The sequence below is a fragment of the Pyrus communis genome, chromosome 3, assembly GCF_963583255.1.
Source record: "Pyrus communis chromosome 3, drPyrComm1.1, whole genome shotgun sequence".
Classification (NCBI taxonomy): Eukaryota; Viridiplantae; Streptophyta; class Magnoliopsida; order Rosales; family Rosaceae; genus Pyrus; species Pyrus communis.
The window spans coordinates 6,115,859-6,135,940 of record NC_084805.1 but is presented as its reverse complement, the minus strand read 5'-3'; the positions used below and the strand labels follow the sequence as shown (position 1 = coordinate 6,135,940).

Below are 20,082 nucleotides of genomic sequence, written 5' to 3'. Positions count from 1 at the left end.
TCTAAATTATATATTTTTTTATATTTGTATATTATTATATAATTTTAATTGTCGTATCTATGGCGTATCGTATCCTACTTTTTAGAGATTTTTCGTATTGATGTGTCGTGTCGAATCGTATCGCCGTATCCATATCTATGTCAGTGTTTCATAGGTGTACAGTAACATCAAACCACCACCATTCGACTGCTTCGGCAAGCTAGACCATCAGACCACCACTGTGCGTTGTCCTTACCTATCTTTGTCAAGCTTGGATCGTGATCATCAAACCTAGACGTGGAGCTTGCACTGCACAGTGGCCATTGCCACTGTTCATCATCTTCTTCGACGAGTTCTCGTCGATTCCGACCAAGGTAGGCCTCGGGAACACTTTTTTTCCCTTTCTTTTTGATGTTTGTGGAAGATCTTAGGGTTTTAAACTTGTTTTGGTAGGGTTTCGTGACTGAAAAGACAAAATGAAGTTTTTCTAGTTTTCTAGAATTTGAACCTTGGCCATCCGACCACTTTTCAGGCGAATTCCGATCATGACACGACTTCAAATAGGTATAGATCTATTCCCTGTATTCCTAACTTTATTTAGGTTTTCAAATCATGGATTTCGGTTAAGAAATGAGCTCGTTTGGAGCTTTGAAAGTTAAGCTTACAACCTGCAAAAACTGTAAGTTTCGTGAAGAAGGCGCATGGGCGCGCGTGGGAAGCCATAGCATGGTGGTGCGTGCGACGCGTGGCTACAAGTGTAGCCACCTTATGGCAGCGTGTGCAGCAGCGCATAGAGGAACCAGATGTCCCTCCTTAGGTTTCTCAACGTGCGAAATTCGACAGTTTTAAAATAGTTCATTTATTAGCCATACTTTGTATGAAACGCATAATTATGTTTGTACGTTATATTTACGTAAATGGTTTCATTTCTAGGTGAAACGCATTGCAATGTTCTTCAACACTCGTGAGGCGAGTTTGATTCAATGACAAGATATATGAGTGAGACTTTTCTTTGATATATACATATATTTGTTTAGTTTCCATATATACATCTAATAATGAATTTTCTATATGACTATCGTAATTAAATTAACATTTATAGAAAATGACGTAGCGATGAGAATTGGGAAATCACTATAAATCTTATGGGATGCCTTAATTAAATTTATGGTTATGAATAATATTATGTTGACTAGAATTATTGAATCAATGTGGCATGACTATATTTATGTTATACGCTCATCGTTTGCTGCACTGGTGTTAGTACTCGCTCGTGTCAAAACCAGTCTTTCACGTGTATGTGCACATCACACCGTACGCTCACTTTGGATCCATTGTAGGTGCCAGTCCTGTCCTATATTGCTCTAGGCAATTAGGACTCGTATGTGCTGCGCATAGCACCAATCTTCACGTGATTGTAGTACTAGAGCGTATATCATTGTTACACCCAGTTCTGTTCACGTCAGAATACCTTTGCATGAACTCGTGTATCAGTATGTGTTGATGAGCACTCGATATGATATGTTTGTTTATGCGAGATTATGTGATTACGGACGTCATGTGCTTACTTACTAAATATTGTGGCGTATTGAATTCTTGAGATATTGCAGGTTACGGTAAGTATTTTCTTACTATACGTAGTATGTATATTTTGGAAACTATACTTGTTTTACTGTGAGGGATTATTATGTTTTGAAAATGTTTTTACAAAGCTTTGTTTTTAGGCCCAATCACCCTTGTTTTTCACTCCTCCAGGTTTTAGTGACAATGTTCATGTCGACGAGGATTTCTAGCAAATTCTGATATCAGAGACTACTCCCTATGGTATAAGTCTTATTCTAATTTTACTGTACTTTACTTATGCACTGACATCACGTGTGAAATGAGTTCATTCCCGCTCACATGCGCACTCTTGTATTTAGACACTTTTAGGTTTAAATTTATTCACATTTTCTACATCACTATACTTTATGGCTTCGTCACCCTCGTAGTAGTGTCGGCCAGCACAACTTGATTCGAAGTACATGTGGACATTCCGGGTCGGAGTGTGTCAGCAAGGGAACTTCTTCCTCAAAGTAGTCGGGGTTTTTGGGCTTAGACACTCGCTCTATGTCGCCCATCCGACCTCACACACTTTTCATCCCTTCACCCATGACTTATGATACTGACCGTTCAAATCTGTGTAAGGGAAATGATTTATACTCTGTCTCATATAGTATACCCATGTTTATTTTTGTTCTTTTATTTCTTATTTTGCTTTATTTGATCTAAATACCAAAAATAAACATGAATATAGTAGTAATATTGTGAAATGAAAACTTTCCAAATGACAACTATAATATATAACGAAATAAAAAAGGTTCCAAATGGAACTCTATTTTTTTGGGTAAAAAAACACTCAGTCATGTGGCGTTTCATTACATATAAATTATAACACATGTATTTAATTGTGACATATCATTATATGTCATCGGCTTATATTATAATTCATAGACTAATAACATCATGTGTGGCTTAACCTGATAAACACAAAAATATGTAAGATCTCATAAGGAATGTCGGAATCAAAGTGGATGAATTTGGTAGGCCATCACACCACTATGACATAAAAATTGACATAGACGCTTCTCTAAGTGGAGGAACACGTCTCACGAGATTACAGATGACACACAAAGAAGACAAATAATTGGGGCAGCAAACCCCAATTTCTCTGAATTTGAACTCGAGCTTAGCTTTGGTCCTAAACTCTGTTAATAGCTTATGGAGTCCCCCAACTTCACCTATTATTGTATGGTTGGTCATTTTCGACTGCTCCTTAGTTAAATATAGTATTTTAAATCAAAACATTAAATAAAAAGAAATAATGCACAGCCTACACGATTCATACACAAACAACAATGGCCATAGCTGTTACCTATCAAACCTTCAACTCCAAATTGATGTGTAAACTAACGTAGTTTAAACCACATATTGTTCAAGTAACAAGTGATCCATGTATCCGATACCGAAAAGTCACAGAAAAGTTCGTCTCTTTCCGTCAACTAATGCACAACAATTCATTCTGACCCGAATTCTTGAATCTAAAAAAGAGAACTCATCAAGTAACAAACATATCAACGTCCGCCCGCGAACGGGTTTGGTAGCTGGGCTACACGATCAAAGATGGAGAAACCTACAATGTCCTACAGTACGGTGCACAAGCTCCTGCTGCAACTGGAACTACATTAGAATGGAGGCACAAACTTGATTATGCAGTTAAGAAAGGTTGGCAATGGTTACATAAACTCTTCACTGCTTATCAATCTTTTATTCTGTTTCCTCTCAAGACAGCTACAGTCGTAAACAACAAAATAAGGTGCTACACATCACGTTAAGGAGCTTACTTTGTATCCGAACACATAAGTTCCAGTGTTACAACAAACAACCAGGAATTAAGGGGAAATTCAGGCCTGTTTAGCTAGCGCTGACTACCAACCTCTTGCAATCAAAGACCCTCAAAGAATCGCATGTGGTCTTCAAATGTCTCTGCATGACGGATCTTGGCTACGGATCCATCTTCTTGAACCTGAAAGCATTGTAAAATCTCTTAGAAATAAGTTACTGGTAAAGAGCATAGATAGTGGTGTGGACGCGTAGAGGCTGTTTGCAGTAACAATTACATACCCAATACTCCGGAGGGCGCATTTTAAGATTGTAAGTTGAAGCCATGCTCATGCAATAAGCGCCTGCGTCGTGAACCACCAGACCAGCTCCCTGAAATGGGCAACTCTGGTTAGCAATCAAGCACCAAAATCCAAAAAGGAAACCTCCAGAACAGGATAACTCAGAAGAACATCGTTGTTTGATCTCCTAGTTATACAAGACAACAAATGATTATAGCTTTGACCCTCCAATAAACAGTTTACAATTACCTTAGGTGGAGTCGGAAGTTCTCTATCCTTCCCTAAGAAATCTGCAGACTCGCAGACAGGGCCCACCACATCAAAAGTCGAAATCTCAGCATCAGGTGCTGTAGGAGCAACTAGTTCTATATGCTGCAAGAAAGTTCCCACAAGTCAATTGAGATCTAAGACAAAAACAAAATGGCAAGTCTTAAAGGGCATTATGAATTCAATGATAAATTATTATGAGGCTGCCAATGATATTTCGAGTCTAACATTATAGCTAATCAGAAACAACAAAAATCTCAGATAAGGCCACTGAAATATACGATATTTGATTAAAGGTAAATGGTCTAACAGAAGCATGATCAGATACTTCAGTCATTTTTCAATGAAAAGGAGCTGATCAAAGTTTCCATGACAAGGTGACATGGGAACACAGCAAGCCACTAGAAATCACTTGCATGCATACAGGGCACACAAAAGATCCAAGAGTCTACGCCATAGGCTATTTCTCAAATTGTCCATCATCTCCAGTTAACATTAATGAAGTGACATAAAAAAAAAAAACACTAGCAGTCGACTACACTTGAAAACTTACTTGGTAAGCATCGTAGAGACTGGGACGGATAAGTTCAGCCATGCTTCCATCGATCACAATAAAGTTTTTGGTGCCATTTGTTTTGACACCTGTTACTCGGTTGACCAAGCAGCAAGAATTTGCAATAAGTGATCTACCAGGTTCAATGATAAGATTCAAACCTTGTGATAGGACCACGTCACGAACCTACACCCTCAGCATCAACGTTGAGAAAATATTAGTGACATTACATCAATAGACAGAAAAAACTGTTAATTTTCTTGATACAATACCCATAAGGAAGCAAGCCCTAAAAAGACCCTGAAGAAAGTCTAAGCGTTTTGAAAAAAAAAAAAGGTAAATATGAGACCCGGCATATTGGTATGACAATTGATCATTTGGGAACAAAAATCTAACAGATCGATATGGGCTACTTAATCCCTTGTAGCACTTACATAATCTTCGTGGGCCAACTCCTTAAGAGGCTATACATTCTTGTAATAATTGTAGATGCCACTATCATACATGGACTCAAAATTCTAAAGACCCATCATAAAAATATCGAAGTTAACATCTGTAGGGTCCCAAGGATAGGACATAGTCGGTAGTCTACAGTTGAGGTTTCAAAGAGCACCCTAACATGCATGTACGTACTGCAGTGTTAATAACTCCTTATTTGTAATACTACATTAAGTTGTTATCCACATCACTCATGCACACATGAATTGCATACTTAAGTTCGAAAACAAGATTCAAATGATATCGTACTCACAGTGTTGATGAGATCTCTGGGTTTCGGAAGTACGGCACCAGAATGATAGTAATCTATCCCAAGTCCACCACCAATGTTCAAGTAATCAACTTGAAAACCTTGAGAACGGATTTCTTCAATGTACTTAACCATAAGAACAGCAGCATCCCGAAATATATCCACCTGGCAAAAGAAAAGGAGAGAGAGAGACTTAGATTTTGTAATAAGAGAAGTGGGTGCACCTGTCATAGAATATCGACAAACAATCAACATATACAGACAGCATAGCAGAAAACAAAAAAACAAAGAATCATAAGTCAATCAACAGGAAAAAGAAAGAAAATTAGCTGATCAGCTTTAAAAAAAAATATTCTTTTTTGAAAGCTGTAACTCTATAATTATGAAGTATAAACCAGTTATTACCAGCAAAAAAAAAACAAAAAACAAAAAAAACAAAAAAAGTACAAACCAGTTGATTATGGGTTTTCTTAATGTGTTCCAGAATGACCACAAACAAACATGGTTGATAAATTTATCCTAGTTGGAAAAATTCTACTGATAATATAAAAGGATATGAACAAGTAATCAGCATACCTTGGTAATGGTAGATCCGAGATGACAATGGGCTCCAACAAGTTTTAGCTCATCAGGATGCGCCTTCACAGCATCCAAAAACCATTGCAGCTTCTCATTTCTAATACCAAATTTCGAATTCTTGTTTCCAGTGGCAACATAAGCATGAACCTATGAAAATAACACATATGTTAAAACAGTACATCAATGATTTAAAATCAATGGAAAGTTCAAATGCACAGTACAACTTTACAATAATATCCAAATATAGCAGAAACTTGATATTAAAGATGGAGGAACTGGTGTGTTAGGGGTGATTTGAGGAGGGATATCTGTATCATGGTACTTCCTAATTTTTCTAAAAAGCATACCGAACATCTCATATGTCTAACTAGTAATTTCCTCGCTGACATGATTCATGTGGTTCATGAATATCATCACATTGCAGTTTATGTATGCCATACCTGAGGATCTACATCCGGGTTGATCCGAAGTAGAACATTGACCTTCTTGCCAGCAATTCTCGCTGCGGCAACAATGTTTTCCAAGTCGAATTCACTATCAATATTGATAAAAACACCTTCTTGGGCAGCCAAAACCAAGTCCTCCAACAATTTTCCATTCCCATTAAAAATGCACCTGCACTTACACAATTTTACAACCATGAATTCAAATACTCACACAAACAATTATATATATATATATATATGTATATATATACATATATACTGGGTTATGCAGAATTTTTACTTGGTGGGGTCGAACCCAGCTCGAAGAGCCAACCGGAGCTCATTCCCACTGACAAGAACAGCACCGCAACCCAATTGCCTCAAATGTTCCAAAATCTTGAGATTGTTGTTGGCTTTAATGGCGTATCCGATGACAGAGCTCAACCCCTCCAACGCGTCCTTGTAGGCCTCGACGTTTCGGGTGATCTGCGGCTTGCTGTAGAGGTAGAAAGGGCGCCGCTCGACCGAATCTAAGACGTCCTGGACCTTGAGGCCCTCGCAGTAGAGAAACCCATCGGAGAATTTGGAGAAGCAATGCTCGAACGGGGTCGTTTGGGACAGGGATTTGGACGGGTTTTGGGAGACAACGGCGGCTCGGAGGAAAAGGGGTTTTAGGGAGGTGGAGGGTCGGAGGGGCAGAATGGAGTTTTGGGAAAATGGGTTTCGGGCTATAGGGTTCTTCAGGGGTTTAAGGGAGAGGGATGATGAGGTCTGGAAAGGGAGCTGTGCAGCAGCCGCCATAGAAACCTGAAGGTGAAGAAGAACAAAGGAAGTGACTGCTACGAGAGACCTGGTTTTACTGACTGCGTTTAGTTCGTAATGCTGCACTTTCGGTGTTTTATTTCTGACCGTTAGATGTTCATTATCTGATCTAACGGCCCATCCGAATTTGGGAACAAAATTTCCATGGTAGTTTAGCGTCGAAATAGGTGGATGCCGTTTGTAGAAAAGTTGGTTAAATTAGAAATAATTAATTTAGAATCATCTCCATAATTTTCGCATTTATTCGCATACTCTCTTTCTTTGCCAACGGAAACCCAAAAGCGGGCACACAGAAGAGACCTTGTCAATGGAAAATGAAACAAAATCCTCATTGCTCCTCTCTGGCCGTTCAATTTCAGAGATTAATACGGATCATATGTCTGCCTACTATTTTTATCTCTTACCCTCTACATCCCTTTTTTTTTTTTTTTTTGGATACGAAGAAGGTCTAAGGAGGAAGAAGGGCGGAGGAGGGCGATAGTCGAACTCTGTCCGTGGATGTGGGGGTGTAGTGCTCAATCACTGAAGTTATTAGCCCCACTTAACCCCTACATTCTTGTCAAAAGGTATTAATTCTCTCATATTTTTGAATTCCTGCGTTCGATTAATCCAAAATCTTCAACCTCCATGGTTAGTTACCCATTTTTTCCGTCGTGATCATGTTAGTATCATTTTAAATGATTTGAAAGCATGCTAATAACAAAATTGTTTGGATTTTTGTATTTTTTTTATATTTTATTTGTGTTTGTTTTGGTGTACAATTAGGTTATCGGTAGAGGTATATCCCCCGACAGTCTCTAGTTTTAGCACCTTGTGACATAGATATATCCAATTCCAAGCCCTTACGTAATTGATGGTTATATATATATATATATATATGTGTGTGTGTGTGTGTGTGTGTGTGATCTTCTGAATGTTGAATTACACAAAATCGTTCTGGAGTTCTTAGAATTAGGGTTTCATCTTGTATATATTAGAGATTTAAATATAAATACGCAAATAGTACATGTACATTGCATAATTAGGTTTAGGGTTTATCTTGATGTTCTGGTCAAAGATTTAGTTGCCTGGAGCAGAAACGCAAAACTAGTAAACAGTACTAGAATGGCAAGAAGATTGCAGAGAAGAAACTGTAATTTGTAATTTCTCACCTACCTACTCTCTTTCTTAGGGTTAAATTAAGAGATAATATGCATGTTATTGATTTCTACCATTTTATTTTTAACATCACCTTCCTGAGCTTCCTCTTGGTAACTTTACCCAATACCTCACTTACTTAAATGTGCTTAATTATATAGGTTGCGTCGATAATAATGTTACTGGTGGTGAGTCCCAAAAAATCTTGTAGTGTCTTGTGTTTAACGTATTCATAGATAACGAGTTTGATACTAATTATTCTTTTATCAGGTAATGTAAATATATTATTGTATCAAAATAAAATTGTTCTCAGTAAACTTGCTAAAGTAAAGACTGATATCATATTGATGACATATTTTAGGTTAAATAAAGCATAATTATTAGGGTTGGGAATATAACTATTCCTCACAGGGCATACACCCTATACGAATCCTGGTCCTATCATCAACGCTTGCCTGAAATTCACATCTATTATAAATGTGACATAGATTTGTTAATATTCTCTAAGATTAGCTTTCTATCAAGTCTCATCTTAGGTATGCTAAGACAACACTATACGAATTCTTGTTCAATCATTAACGCTTGCCTAAAACTTGCATAGGACTACCATTATAGAGGTGACATAGAGTTGTCAACATTCTCTAAGATTAGCTTTCTATCGAGTCTCATCTAGTGTTTAAAATATCAGTATCGATGAAAATATCAATATGTTGCAGAAAGATCGATAGATACATCCGATATCAAATATCGATATTGGTTGCCTTCCATAGAAATGATGAAAATTTGATTAAAAAAAAACATGAAAGCATGAAATTATTGTTTAGGGAATGTAATATGAAGCCACAACACATGTATGAATTAAGAATTAATAATTAGATACTGTGTAAAAAACAAGTACGTGATATGTTAGAAGGAAAACTTCTTTCTAATGACAAGTATCAAAATAAAACATTTTACTAGAACGAATAAATTATACATAACTTAATTGAAACTTTCATCAAGTTTTATTGAATTAAACTAATACCATATAGAATGCATAAGTTCATGGAGTTAAAATGATAGTCAATCTTCATCTTTCATTTTGATTAGGCCTTCCTACGTAGTACTTTCCAATTGCACCAATCTCCAAATATATGATAGATTGAAAACTAAATTCACATAATTAAAAAAAAAAAGAAAAAGGAAACGAAGAAGGAAATGTGAAAAGAAACAAAGAAGAAAACTCAACCACTAGTCTATAAAATTCTTTCTGAAATTTCTGCAAGGATACATAAAATATTGAGGAAATTGACTGATTTCCGAAAGTATCTGGGATATGCGGTGAAACATACACTTTTCTCCCTCCATATTGTTCCCTGATTTTTTTTAATATTTTTGTGAAAATATCGAGCATATCCAGGATATTTCAAACATTGGTCTCATCTTAGAGTATATCTTAAGACAAAACATTTCATGTTATTTAAATGCTTATGGATTTGCCTCATTGAAGGTCTTGTACTTACTATTTTAGCACTTAGAACTTAAATTTTCCATCTTATTAAGGCTTGTCAGGTAATGCTTTTATCGAAAACACTTCTTTACATAAAAAAAAGTTTTGTTAGAAGTGTTTTCTATTAGAAAGATGTTGAGTTTGTATATAAAAAAATCATAGTGTTTTTTGAAAAAGCACTTCAAGTGTCACTTAACATTCGCTTGTTCATAAAAATGCTTATATGACAAAAAATACTTAAGTTTTACCATCAAATAAAACCACCTGCACATTTAGTGACCTAAAAGCGGTTTTAGGTATTCTAAAAGGAGTAGGTTTCTCTCTTATCTTATTCCTCTCTCCTGCCATCCTATTTCCCTCCTCTCACATTTTTCATTTTGTCTTCCTCTCTTAATAAAAAAAAATAATATAAAATGTTGACGTGACTTAATAATAACTGTTCAAATAAGAAGAAGAGAAAAGAAGGAAAAAAAAGAAGAGAAAAAATCGTACTCCATTCTAAAAACAGTCTTAGATTATCACATCCAAACAATGTATGACGTGTATTAAAAATACAATAATTTGGAGAATATAACATTACAACTAGATCATAGCAAAAAACAAAAGAGCTAAAAATAAAAAATAAAAAAACAAACAAGCGTTTACTTTACAACTCGATATATCCTTTCCACAAGAGATATTCGCCCGCTGTACTGATTTCCAAAATAAAAAACACAAAAAGATTCCTATTTGGCGCGCGTGGGATTGTGTTGCCGCTGCTGTGACATCGTTTCCATGCGCCGGGAGCGGCCTGTGAAATCCACGCGCCACCTTTGTGGCCTCCAGACCACCTCTAGTGGAGGAAAATGTGCCTCCCTCCATCTCTTAGTCTCCTTCTTGAGGCTGAGGAGGGGAGGAGTGCAGGCATGTTCTTTTCCACCAAATAGTCAGGGCCCTTTGCCTTTGGGATCCGTCAACCACCATGTTTGGCGGTCATGGACTCAGAATTTTGCTTTCAGCCCCATACATTTTTTACAGAAGAATATCAAGATTTGATTTCCTTAATCAAAACTTAACACAGCCGGGTGAGTTGAAACTTGAAAGCCATTATTTTCTCTTCTTTATATATTTATAGAGAAAAATGTTCAAGAATATACCCATTACTTTACAAGTTGACATTTAGTAATTTCGAATTGAAATTGTTTTGGGTTACATTTATAATTTCGTAGTTTGAGTTTTGATTGATTTGGTTTGTCATAGAACATAACTGATTGGGTTTCTCCCAAGTCATATGAATTTTGTGTTTTCTATGTGAATTGTTTTTGCATTTTGTTTGGACATCCGATAAAATTGGAGCGATACAGAGAAGATTAATGTGTAGGAGAAAATGGAAAAGAACAAGAGAGACATCTGTGTTTGTGGGTCAATTTTTTTTTATTACTCATGTGTAGATGAGAACTCTGAGGATGAGAGGAAAACAAAGCTTGTGTCTTTCAAGAAGGCAGCAAACATGATTACAAACTCCTTCAGTAAGGGTCGAAGGAACAGTAAGGTAATGTCTTTCCCTATAGACGATGGCATTGATGCCGAGGAGCTCAAGGCAGCTCAGGAATTCCGGCAAACACTTGTATCTGAAGAACTACTTCCCTCGAAACATGACGATACTCATATGTTGCTAAGGTTACTTATTCTCTGTTTTGATTGGCAATAACAGTTTTTTATGCCTCAGTTGCTACATGCTGTTATGAATAGGTTGTTTGTTATACTGTTGTATGATGGTGCAGATTTTTAAGGGCCCGGAAATTTGATGTTGAGAAAACAAAGCAAATGTGGTCTGACATGCTCCAGTGGAGGCAGGAATTTGGTGCTGACACTATTATGGAGGTAGTTTTTAATGCTTATGTTGAAGTTGGAATATAGTGGAGATGGTTTAGTTGGAGTAGCTATTATTTGTCTGAAGTTTCTCCTTTTGTTTTTTTCACTAAGGACTTTGAGTTTAAGGAAGTCGATGAAGTCTTAAAATACTATCCACAAGGGCATCATGGAGTTGATAAGGATGGGCGGCCTGTCTACATTGAGAGACTGGGTCAAGTTGATTCTAATAAGCTGCTGCAAGTGACAACAATGGAACGGTATATAAAGTACCACGTACGGGAGTTTGAGAGGACCTTTGTCTGTAAATTCCCCGCCTGTTCCATTGCAGCAAAGAAGCACATTGATCAGAGTACCACAATTCTGGATGTCCAAGGAGTGGTATGTGAAAACTCTCTTAATTCAGGACAATTGGAGATACCCAATTATTCCATAGATAGACTGATACTTTAATTTGTTTATTAATTGGTGGAGATCTTCTGGTTAGATCTAACTAGCATGGTGTCAAACATGACATGTGGTATTTATGTGTGTACTTGATCCACAGGGGCTTACAAGTTTAAATAAATCTGCAAGGGAACTCATTCAGCGCCTTCAGAAGGTCGATGGTGACAATTATCCTGAGGTATCCTGTAAAAAGCTGTATGATTTCAAGTTTACGTGAATCAAGCTTCTTGGATTGCTTTCCTATCATGAAAGGTAGTTTTTGTATTCTGTGGCGCTAATTGAACTTTTTGTTTAACATAGACCCTGAACCGTATGTTCATCATCAATGCTGGTTCTGGATTTAGGCTCTTATGGAACACCGTCAAATCTTTCCTTGATCCCAAGACCACGGCAAAAATCAATGTAAGCTTTTGTCCTTTGTTCACTTTAAACTAGTCAATTGGTTTAAAATTTGATCTTGTACTGTTGCTAAATGAGTTGATGATTATGAATTAGGTTCTGGGAAATCAATATCAGAGCAAGTTGCTTGAAATAATTGAAGCTAGGTAAGTGTTGTTCTAGGAACATTTTAGTATATATCTAGTTCAATCTAAAGCTAATTAAACTTCCTGTTGTAACTTATAATACTCTTTTTTCTATTAAACCTGCAGTGAGCTACCAGAGTTTTTGGGTGGTAGTTGCACTTGTGCCGATAAGGGTAGCTGCATGGTCTCTGATAAGGGCCCGTGGAATGATCCAGAAATAATGAAGGTGATTTTGTACGGTTAGAATATGAAATAATTCTTGACGCGTAATGTAACAACTTAAGCTTTGGGAAATATGGTAAACCAACAGCCTTAGTCGAACGCCTGCATTTACCTCTCTATATTAGTGCTGGAGATAGTCTATACGTAAGGGAGAGTATTGGAATATTAAATAAATGTTGTCCAACAATTTAACAGCTTTTCCTTTGGGGATAGTGGTAAACTACCTGACATTATCAGCAAGTAATTGAAATTTATTTGTTGTGATACCTTTTATCTATCCTAATTCATATTCTAATGTGCACAAAAGATCTCTAAATCTGTTGCTTTGTTGAGGCAGATGGTTCAGAGTATTCGTGAGGCCAAATGCACGAGCAACACGTCAGGCGATCTGGAGAAGAAAGAGGAGAAACAGGAGAATCAGGAGTATCAGGAGTATCAGGAGAAACAGGAGAAGCAGGAGGAGAAAATCTCTGAGGAGAAGAAAATCTCTGAAGAGGAGAAGAAAATCTCTGCAGAGGAGGAGAAAGTCTCTGAAGAGGAGAAGTTAATCTCTGAAAATGAGAAGGCTTGCACAAACGTACTCAGACCTTGGCTCAAGTTTTCCTTTTCATTTTTGTGTGTTTATGGCCTTTTTCAAACCGTCTTGCCTCTGTTTTCATAAATGTTCAGTTTCCTGACTTTCCTTACGTTTCTATTTTCTCTTGGCATGCTACTACATGAAGAGAATGGATTCTTTCTGCTCAGATACGTTTTTAGAGGCTGAAATGCATGGGGACTATCTCTCTTCTGTGCCTGAAGAAGTAAGCACCGCCCTTTATCTTTTTTGCATACGTTAATTAGTTAACACAAACTCTCTCTCTCTCTCTCTCTCTCAACATTTTAGTCTTATTATAGTTCAACTTTGCCTCTGTAGATATAAAATTCTGGACCTGGCACTTGCTGGGCTTTATTGTTTGATATGCTTGCTAATTTGCTTCATCTTGTTCAGCTTTCAATTCCGAGAATGTATCCGATGGGATATGACGATGTTGATCCAATGGTTAGCAAGGGAACTGAGCGAGAGGCAGAAAGGCTGAATGCTGCTCTCAATCGACTCGGTGCCTTGGAACAAGAGCTATCTTCAACCAAGCAAGTAGTCATCTTGACATTTTTGAATTCTGTTATTGAAGTTTATACCAGAAAAAGAAAGATTGAAATCAAGACAATAATAAACATAACAATATACATTTTCTTTTTGTGCGAATGGTTTTCAAGGTTGAGACGCAGAAAGAAGAAAAGCTAAAGGCTGCTCTTGACCGAGTCAATGCTTTGGAACAAGAGCTGACAGAAGCCAAGAAGGTAATGTCTTGATATTTTTCAATTCTATTATTACAGTTAAAATTGAAGCTAGGAAAAGAAAACTTACACGTTTTCTTTTGTTTCATTTTTTCAGGCACTTGAGGAAGCCCGCCATAAACAAGAGGAGCTTCTAGCCTCCGTCGACAAGGAAAAGAAATCTGTATGTAACTAATTACATAATAATTGCTTAGCCAGTTCAAGTTTATTTGTATATCAGATCTATTGCAAGTTTATGTTTTGACCTTCTTGTGTTTTGGACTGTAATTGCAGGGCTTATTCTGTTGGTGACATGATCAATGTAAAAGTATTTATCTAGTGTGGTGGATTTAGTGGCTCCAGCTTGTGTGGTTCTCTGGAGGGATGAAATAGACATTTGTTATCTGTGTTTCACTACTTGGAATGACTGGAATTCTACCTTGCCAATGTTTTATAACAGCAGGCATTGTCATTAGTTGAGGTGCTCCAAATTAGCAACGGAAAACCACCCTCCGGAATGTGCAGAGTACTCCTTCAAAAAAGTAAGAGCCTCCTCCTGAGTTGTTTTATAAGATCAAATGTATATAGATGCAGCTATCAAGGAAAGGGAAAACATGCACCTAGGGGTTGGAACAACTATTAGAGATTCATGGGGCGCGGCATTGGCAGCTAACGAAAAACCATTAAAGGGGTATTTTTCAGCAAACGAAAAAAACTATAGAACCACTACAGGGCTACTTGGAAAGAAGACAATACAATTTGCAGAGGATATTGCAGGATTTGGCCTGGTCGTGCAAAGCACAGAAGATGAATCTATGGCTGCGAACGGGATTTAGTTTAATTTGGTTTGCACTTGTATGTGATTATGGAGAGAACATATGGATGGAGGAGGGTCCTTTGTGGATCTTTCCGTACCTTGCAAGTAATTCTTCTGCAATTGTAATATCTTCATATAAACAGAATTTCAGTTTTGAGATAAAAGAAAATAGTAATTAGGGTCTAGTCCACAGTTTCAACTCTTGTAAAAAGGCAAAAACTTGTACCAAATATTTGATTAGATGCGGTTTTTAGTTTCTCTACGCTCACGTTTTTGTTCTTGCTTGCTTGGTTTGACACGCTGTCTGTACGTCCCCTCTTGATTCCTCTCTTCTCCTAAACGCTTCTCTCTTCCTTGGTTGCCAAGAAAGTGAACTGGAATTGGCAGCGGAGCTTCTTAAGCGCTATGAACAAAATTGGGTGTCAAGTTCAGAGCCTCACCGCACCAGCTGCTAATCCTTCGCTGTTTCCGTGAATGATTCTGCACAAGTCTTTCTCAAGTTAAGTCATGAATAGTGAACTTTTGGAGCAATCTATGTGAATTCGAGAAAAATGGATATAAATGTTCTTTGGATGAACTTTGCATCCAATTAGCTCAAGTAGTAACCCAAAACACATGCTTGAGTAACTAGGGTTGCTTGCTGCCTCTTGCATTAAGTTCTTGGCAAATGTTTCGGCAACCAGCAGGCAGCAGCGGGAAAGCAATTGCAGCAGTGTCTGGTTCAACATTTAATTGAAGAGAAAAACCATCTAGAAGGCAATGCTGATCAAAGAAAGTATATGGTTGAGACCATTTTAAAGCAGAAGCTTTTATTTTCCCATACGATATAGCCTCGTCGGGCTGAACTCCAAAATCACTGCCATCAAATTCGTGCCAAGTATTGATAAAGACAGCATAATCTGTGCCATCACGAAATAAATTGGCGTTGCAAATGTGATGTTCTGACGATGATTCTTCCCGTCTGAAGATGATGATCAGCCGCTGCAATGACAAGCTAACAAGGAATTAAGGCCCCGTTTGTTTCACCTTCTAACATATATATCTTCCACTATCTCAATGGTTAGAGGTGGCTGGGCAGCAGGAAGGTGTCAGTACAGCGACTTTACAGTAATCTGAGATGACTGTACAGTAATCAAGGAAATGGACTCCTTAAATCAAGGGACTGATGACAGACTTTGGTTTATAATGTTTCAGAAACATGAAACAATATATCACTCCCCCAGCCTGCAATCACAAATACCAAAATAACAAAAACAAAAAACTTTCTCTTGATCCATGCCTGTTCACTTTGTTCCTTCAACGTGTGGTCAAGTATACGTATGAACCAATCCTGTAGTTTGGAATTACCATCAGAGGCTGCGAGGCATTTTACGACATCTTCCTCTAGACCACGACTCACTAGCAGTTGTGACCAAGACATCCACCATACAGTGCTCCACCAAGTAACAAATTGTACCTCTAGCCCCAGACGATACCAAATCAGAACTGAAACCCACAAGAATTTGAGGACATGTTGAGATTGAATGTACATGTTGTATTTGTTTAACAAAATTAACGAAAATTGTATTTATCGTATATGTGTCTGTATTTGTTGTCGAAATAAAGATTGGTGTTATTATTCAAAAAAGTAAATGAAAGTATCTTGACAAATAGTCAAATATAATGTGAAAATAAAACCAAATGCATGCAGATGCAGCTATTAAGGAAAGGAAAAACATGCACATCTACGGATTGGAATAACTATTAGAGCTTCATAGGGCGCAACAGCTGTCGGAAAACCATTGCAGGGGTATTTGGAAGGACAGCAATACAATTGCAGAGGATATTGCAGAATTTAGCTCAGTCATGCGAAATACAGAAGATGAATCTACGGCTGCGGAACGGGATTTTAGTTTAGTTTGGTTTTCACCAGTATGCGATTATGGATGGAGGAGGGTCCTCTGTCGGTCTTTCCGTGCATTGCAAGTAATGCTTCTGCAATTATGATATATCTTCGTATAATGAATATTCCACTTTTGAGATGAAGAAAAATAGTACGTACTTAAGCTCAAGTTCACAGTTTCAGATCTCGTGTCGCTTCTCTTTCCTTTGCTTGTTGGTTTTCTCCAACAAAATTCTTTTACCTTCCTCAGTTTTTTTTTTTTTTCATTTTTTTTCCCCATCTTTTGATATATGGTTCTTCGTATCCAAAATTCATATAATTTTTTTCTAGTTGTGAAACAATATCTAGAGAAACTTTTTAATAATGTAGGTGAAATAATTTGCATATTAGAAATTTAGTAAGTTTCTACCATTGATGCTTGTGAGCACATAAGTACATCCATATTGAAAAATTGGCAAAAAAAAGATCATTTTTCAATCTCCAATTACTTAAATAATCAGTTTTCCAATCGCGGTCGATATCTAATATTTATGTTGTCAATATTTTTTTTGGCGAACAAAAGCGTACATAAACTACTCTAATACATAAAGAGGGATTAAAACTCGGGTGTAAGAAAGAGAGTCACTATCCTAACCAACAAGTCTTAACTCGTAACCTTATATTTTTTGTAACATAGTGTCACCAAAAATTGCCACAAGTCAACATGAAAGCATCTTATAGCATCACATCACATAGCTCAAATATTTGACGTAAGTCCATGATTGGCACATGAACGCTTTAATTTCCTACCCTAATTAATTCAGCAGCGGGCAAACAATTGCAAACCACCACGATGAATGAAAACTTAGTGGAGAACCACACTTGACAACTGAGATGTATACTTGACTCTTTTTTTGGGGCCCAACTTCAAAATCTTATAAGAAAGAAGAAAAGTGGTTGACTTTCTCTTCCAAACTTCAACAACCAACTAATGACTACAAATAGAATAAACCCTAGAAGCAAATGACACAAATTAAACTACCTCCAAAAGAGCCAACATTTTCGTTTTCATGTATAATATGTATGTCAAATTAATATGATTAGTCGTTAGAGATGCTTTATAATTAAAAAAATTAATGAAAAAGACTTCAAAATTTTGAATTTTAACCAAAAGTCATATAGTAACTTTATTTAATGATAAAGACAAAGGAAGAGAAGAGGGTGGGGGGACAAAAACTCAACCAAAAGCGCATGCAAGACGCACGCCAACCTCAATTCAGAAATAGTACTAGTATTCAATTTTAAAAATAGTCAATTTAAGAAATAGTTTAGTACCCAAGTTCATTTTAAGAAATAATCAATGTTCATTTTAAGAAATAGTGAGGGAGAGGAGAGAGAGAGTGTGTGTGTGTGATGGGGCGAGGGGTCTTGCATGCCAGTTTTTTATTATTTTATATTTTATTATATTAAACGTCCTTTCATTAAAGTTTAAGTCATTATCATTAAATTTTAAACCATTTTCATTAATTAAAATTATTAAATAATTTTTTGTTAATAAAAAGTTTGAAGAAGCCCTTTGTATTGAAGTTCCCTTATAATTATTGAGGAAAGTAGTAAAAAGGACATTTTTAACAACAATTTTAGGGGGTGATTGAGTGTGTATGCAAGTCTAGGGAACTAACTCATATATATCCCACCATTTGTTTCCTTAATCTGTATATTCATAATTCTTGTAGTCAATACTGTTTAAAAATGTGATTGTGTAATTTAAAAGTAGGATTTCAATATGATTTGAGATAAATCTAATATTTTATGACTTATATTAGGCAAGTAAGCTCCACGTAACTAGTATAATAAAAGCATAAAACACCAAGGAGCATAAGCAAAAGTATAACCGATGAGCTTCCTTCAATAGTAATAACATATCTTTCCATTTATATTGAAATGAAATTGCCACTTAGTACTAAGGTTTAGTAGTATTTCTCTTCACTTGTAAGTAAGAGGTTTTAGGTTCAATTATCACCAAATGCAAAGTTGAACCACATTATTATGGCAAACCTATTGTAAGGTTTAGCCCACTCCCCTACCTCCTTAGTGTAAATACTATCGTTTGTTCAAAAAAAAAATCATTAATTAATTAGGTCTTAATTTATTGGTATTTTCTTTTAAATGATTCTCTCGAGTTTGAATTATTTCTTCTCCCCAGTGAGACATGAAAATATTTCATCATCGCCTTTGGTTAATTGTCAATGGATTGCTAACACTAGCTTCAATACGAATATCGCAGAGTTTTCCTTCTTTTATATAATACCAAAGTACAAATACAATATTTCAGTTGCTAGTTTCTTCGTAAGGTTCCACAAAGATCCTCATAATTTCAAGGTGTCAGTTTTGACTCTAGCAATTTCAACGAGTTATGCTCCTTCTACTCTTTACTTAAAAAGGAGACATATTAGTGAATTGCCACGATAGTCTACATTTTAAAAGACCGGGAAGACTCACACATGTATATTAGTGTTTTCTTGACCACCATCGTGTGATCTACCAATGCCAAGAATCGAACCCAAAACGTGCCCAATAGAATACAAACGTGGAATTCGTTGACAACCACTCGATCATCTCTTGGTGGTTATTATGCCTCTTATACAAAAATTTCACATTGAAAATATAACAGTATAAAATACGATATAAAATCACATTCACTTTCACCAATGCTGCTATACCCACGTCTACACTTTTTCGTTTGATTAAATCAGCATATCAAATTAAGTCATTTTCCTAAAATCGCAACTCTATAATTTTTTTTTTTTTATAAATATACTATTAACCAAAAAAGTTGGTATATAGATATTCAAACAAAAATAGTAGTAGGTTTTGCGTGGAAAAAGAAGGATGACAGTTGGGAAAAGTTGGTTAACTTGTGCGGGAAAAGGAAAAGATATTGAACGGAGTGGCTTGCATTTCGCAGCCGCAGGCCACCAAAAACAGCAAAAACTGGTCAAGCAATGCAATGCACAGAGACGACCATGTCAATGGGGAAAAAATGAAAACAAAATCTCCCTTTTATTGGTGTCAATCTTTCTTTACTAAATAAGTCATGTCATCCTCTCTGTCTGTCTGGCCGTCCAATTCTAGAGATTAATTCGGGTCATATATATGCTTCACCACTTTCTCTCTTTCCTCCCTACATTTCTTGCCAAAAAGGTATTCTTCTTCTTCTTCTTCGTTCTCTCAACCTCCCTCTCTTCTCTACACACCCAATCTCTTGTTTTTCCTCTTTTCTAATTTCTCAACCGTTAATTTCAATACTCTCGGTGCTTATTTTGTCAAACTGTAAATCTAAAACACTAATCAGGTTGATTCTTTCACGATGCGGTCTAAATTC

General features: G+C 36.6%; 2 protein-coding genes across 3 annotated transcripts; one reads left to right on the top strand and one right to left on the bottom strand.

Annotated features, from left to right (window-relative positions):
• Positions 1-2,915: 2,915 nt before the first annotated feature.
• Positions 2,916-7,067, bottom strand: LOC137727985 (diaminopimelate decarboxylase 1, chloroplastic-like). The gene is made up of 8 exons (XM_068466851.1): positions 6,515-7,067; positions 6,229-6,403; positions 5,786-5,935; positions 5,213-5,374; positions 4,462-4,647; positions 3,891-4,013; positions 3,643-3,732; positions 2,916-3,544 (listed from the first exon to the last, which is right to left on the bottom strand). Exons 1-8 carry the CDS (start codon positions 7,012-7,014, stop codon positions 3,464-3,466), a joined length of 1,467 nt encoding a protein of 488 aa, XP_068322952.1. The 5' UTR covers positions 7,015-7,067; the 3' UTR covers positions 2,916-3,463.
• Positions 7,068-7,466: 399 nt separating this feature from the next.
• On the top strand, positions 7,467-15,096 carry LOC137727850 (phosphatidylinositol/phosphatidylcholine transfer protein SFH12-like). 2 transcript variants are annotated; one of them, XM_068466680.1, is made up of 14 exons: positions 7,467-7,601; positions 11,092-11,320; positions 11,425-11,524; positions 11,627-11,893; positions 12,060-12,137; positions 12,260-12,361; positions 12,455-12,504; positions 12,610-12,709; positions 13,043-13,282; positions 13,428-13,505; positions 13,694-13,837; positions 13,960-14,043; positions 14,138-14,203; positions 14,314-15,096. In XM_068466680.1, the coding sequence occupies exons 2-14, from the start codon at positions 11,151-11,153 to the stop codon at positions 14,329-14,331; spliced, it is 1,497 nt and encodes a 498-aa protein (XP_068322781.1). In that variant the 5' UTR covers positions 7,467-7,601; positions 11,092-11,150; the 3' UTR covers positions 14,332-15,096. The 2 variants fall into 2 exon arrangements, with proteins under 2 accessions (XP_068322781.1, XP_068322780.1); XM_068466679.1 differs by lacking the exon at positions 7,467-7,601 and adding an exon at positions 10,309-10,725.
• Positions 15,097-20,082: the final 4,986 nt, after the last annotated feature.

Coding starts and splice junctions, on each gene's coding strand:
- LOC137727850 (XM_068466679.1), top strand. CDS start 10,623: ATGTTTGGCGGTCATGGACTCAGAATTTTGCTTTCAGCCCCATACATT. Junction 11,525..11,626: donor GTGCTGACACTATTATGGAG/GTAGTTTTTAAT, acceptor TTTTTCACTAAG/GACTTTGAGTTTAAGGAAGT. Junction 11,894..12,059: donor TTCTGGATGTCCAAGGAGTG/GTATGTGAAAAC, acceptor CTTGATCCACAG/GGGCTTACAAGTTTAAATAA.
- LOC137727985 (XM_068466851.1), bottom strand. CDS start 7,014: ATGGCGGCTGCTGCACAGCTCCCTTTCCAGACCTCATCATCCCTCTCC. Junction 5,936..6,228: donor ACCCGGATGTAGATCCTCAG/GTATGGCATACA, acceptor TTATTTTCATAG/GTTCATGCTTATGTTGCCAC. Junction 5,375..5,785: donor TCGGATCTACCATTACCAAG/GTATGCTGATTA, acceptor TTCTTTTGCCAG/GTGGATATATTTCGGGATGC.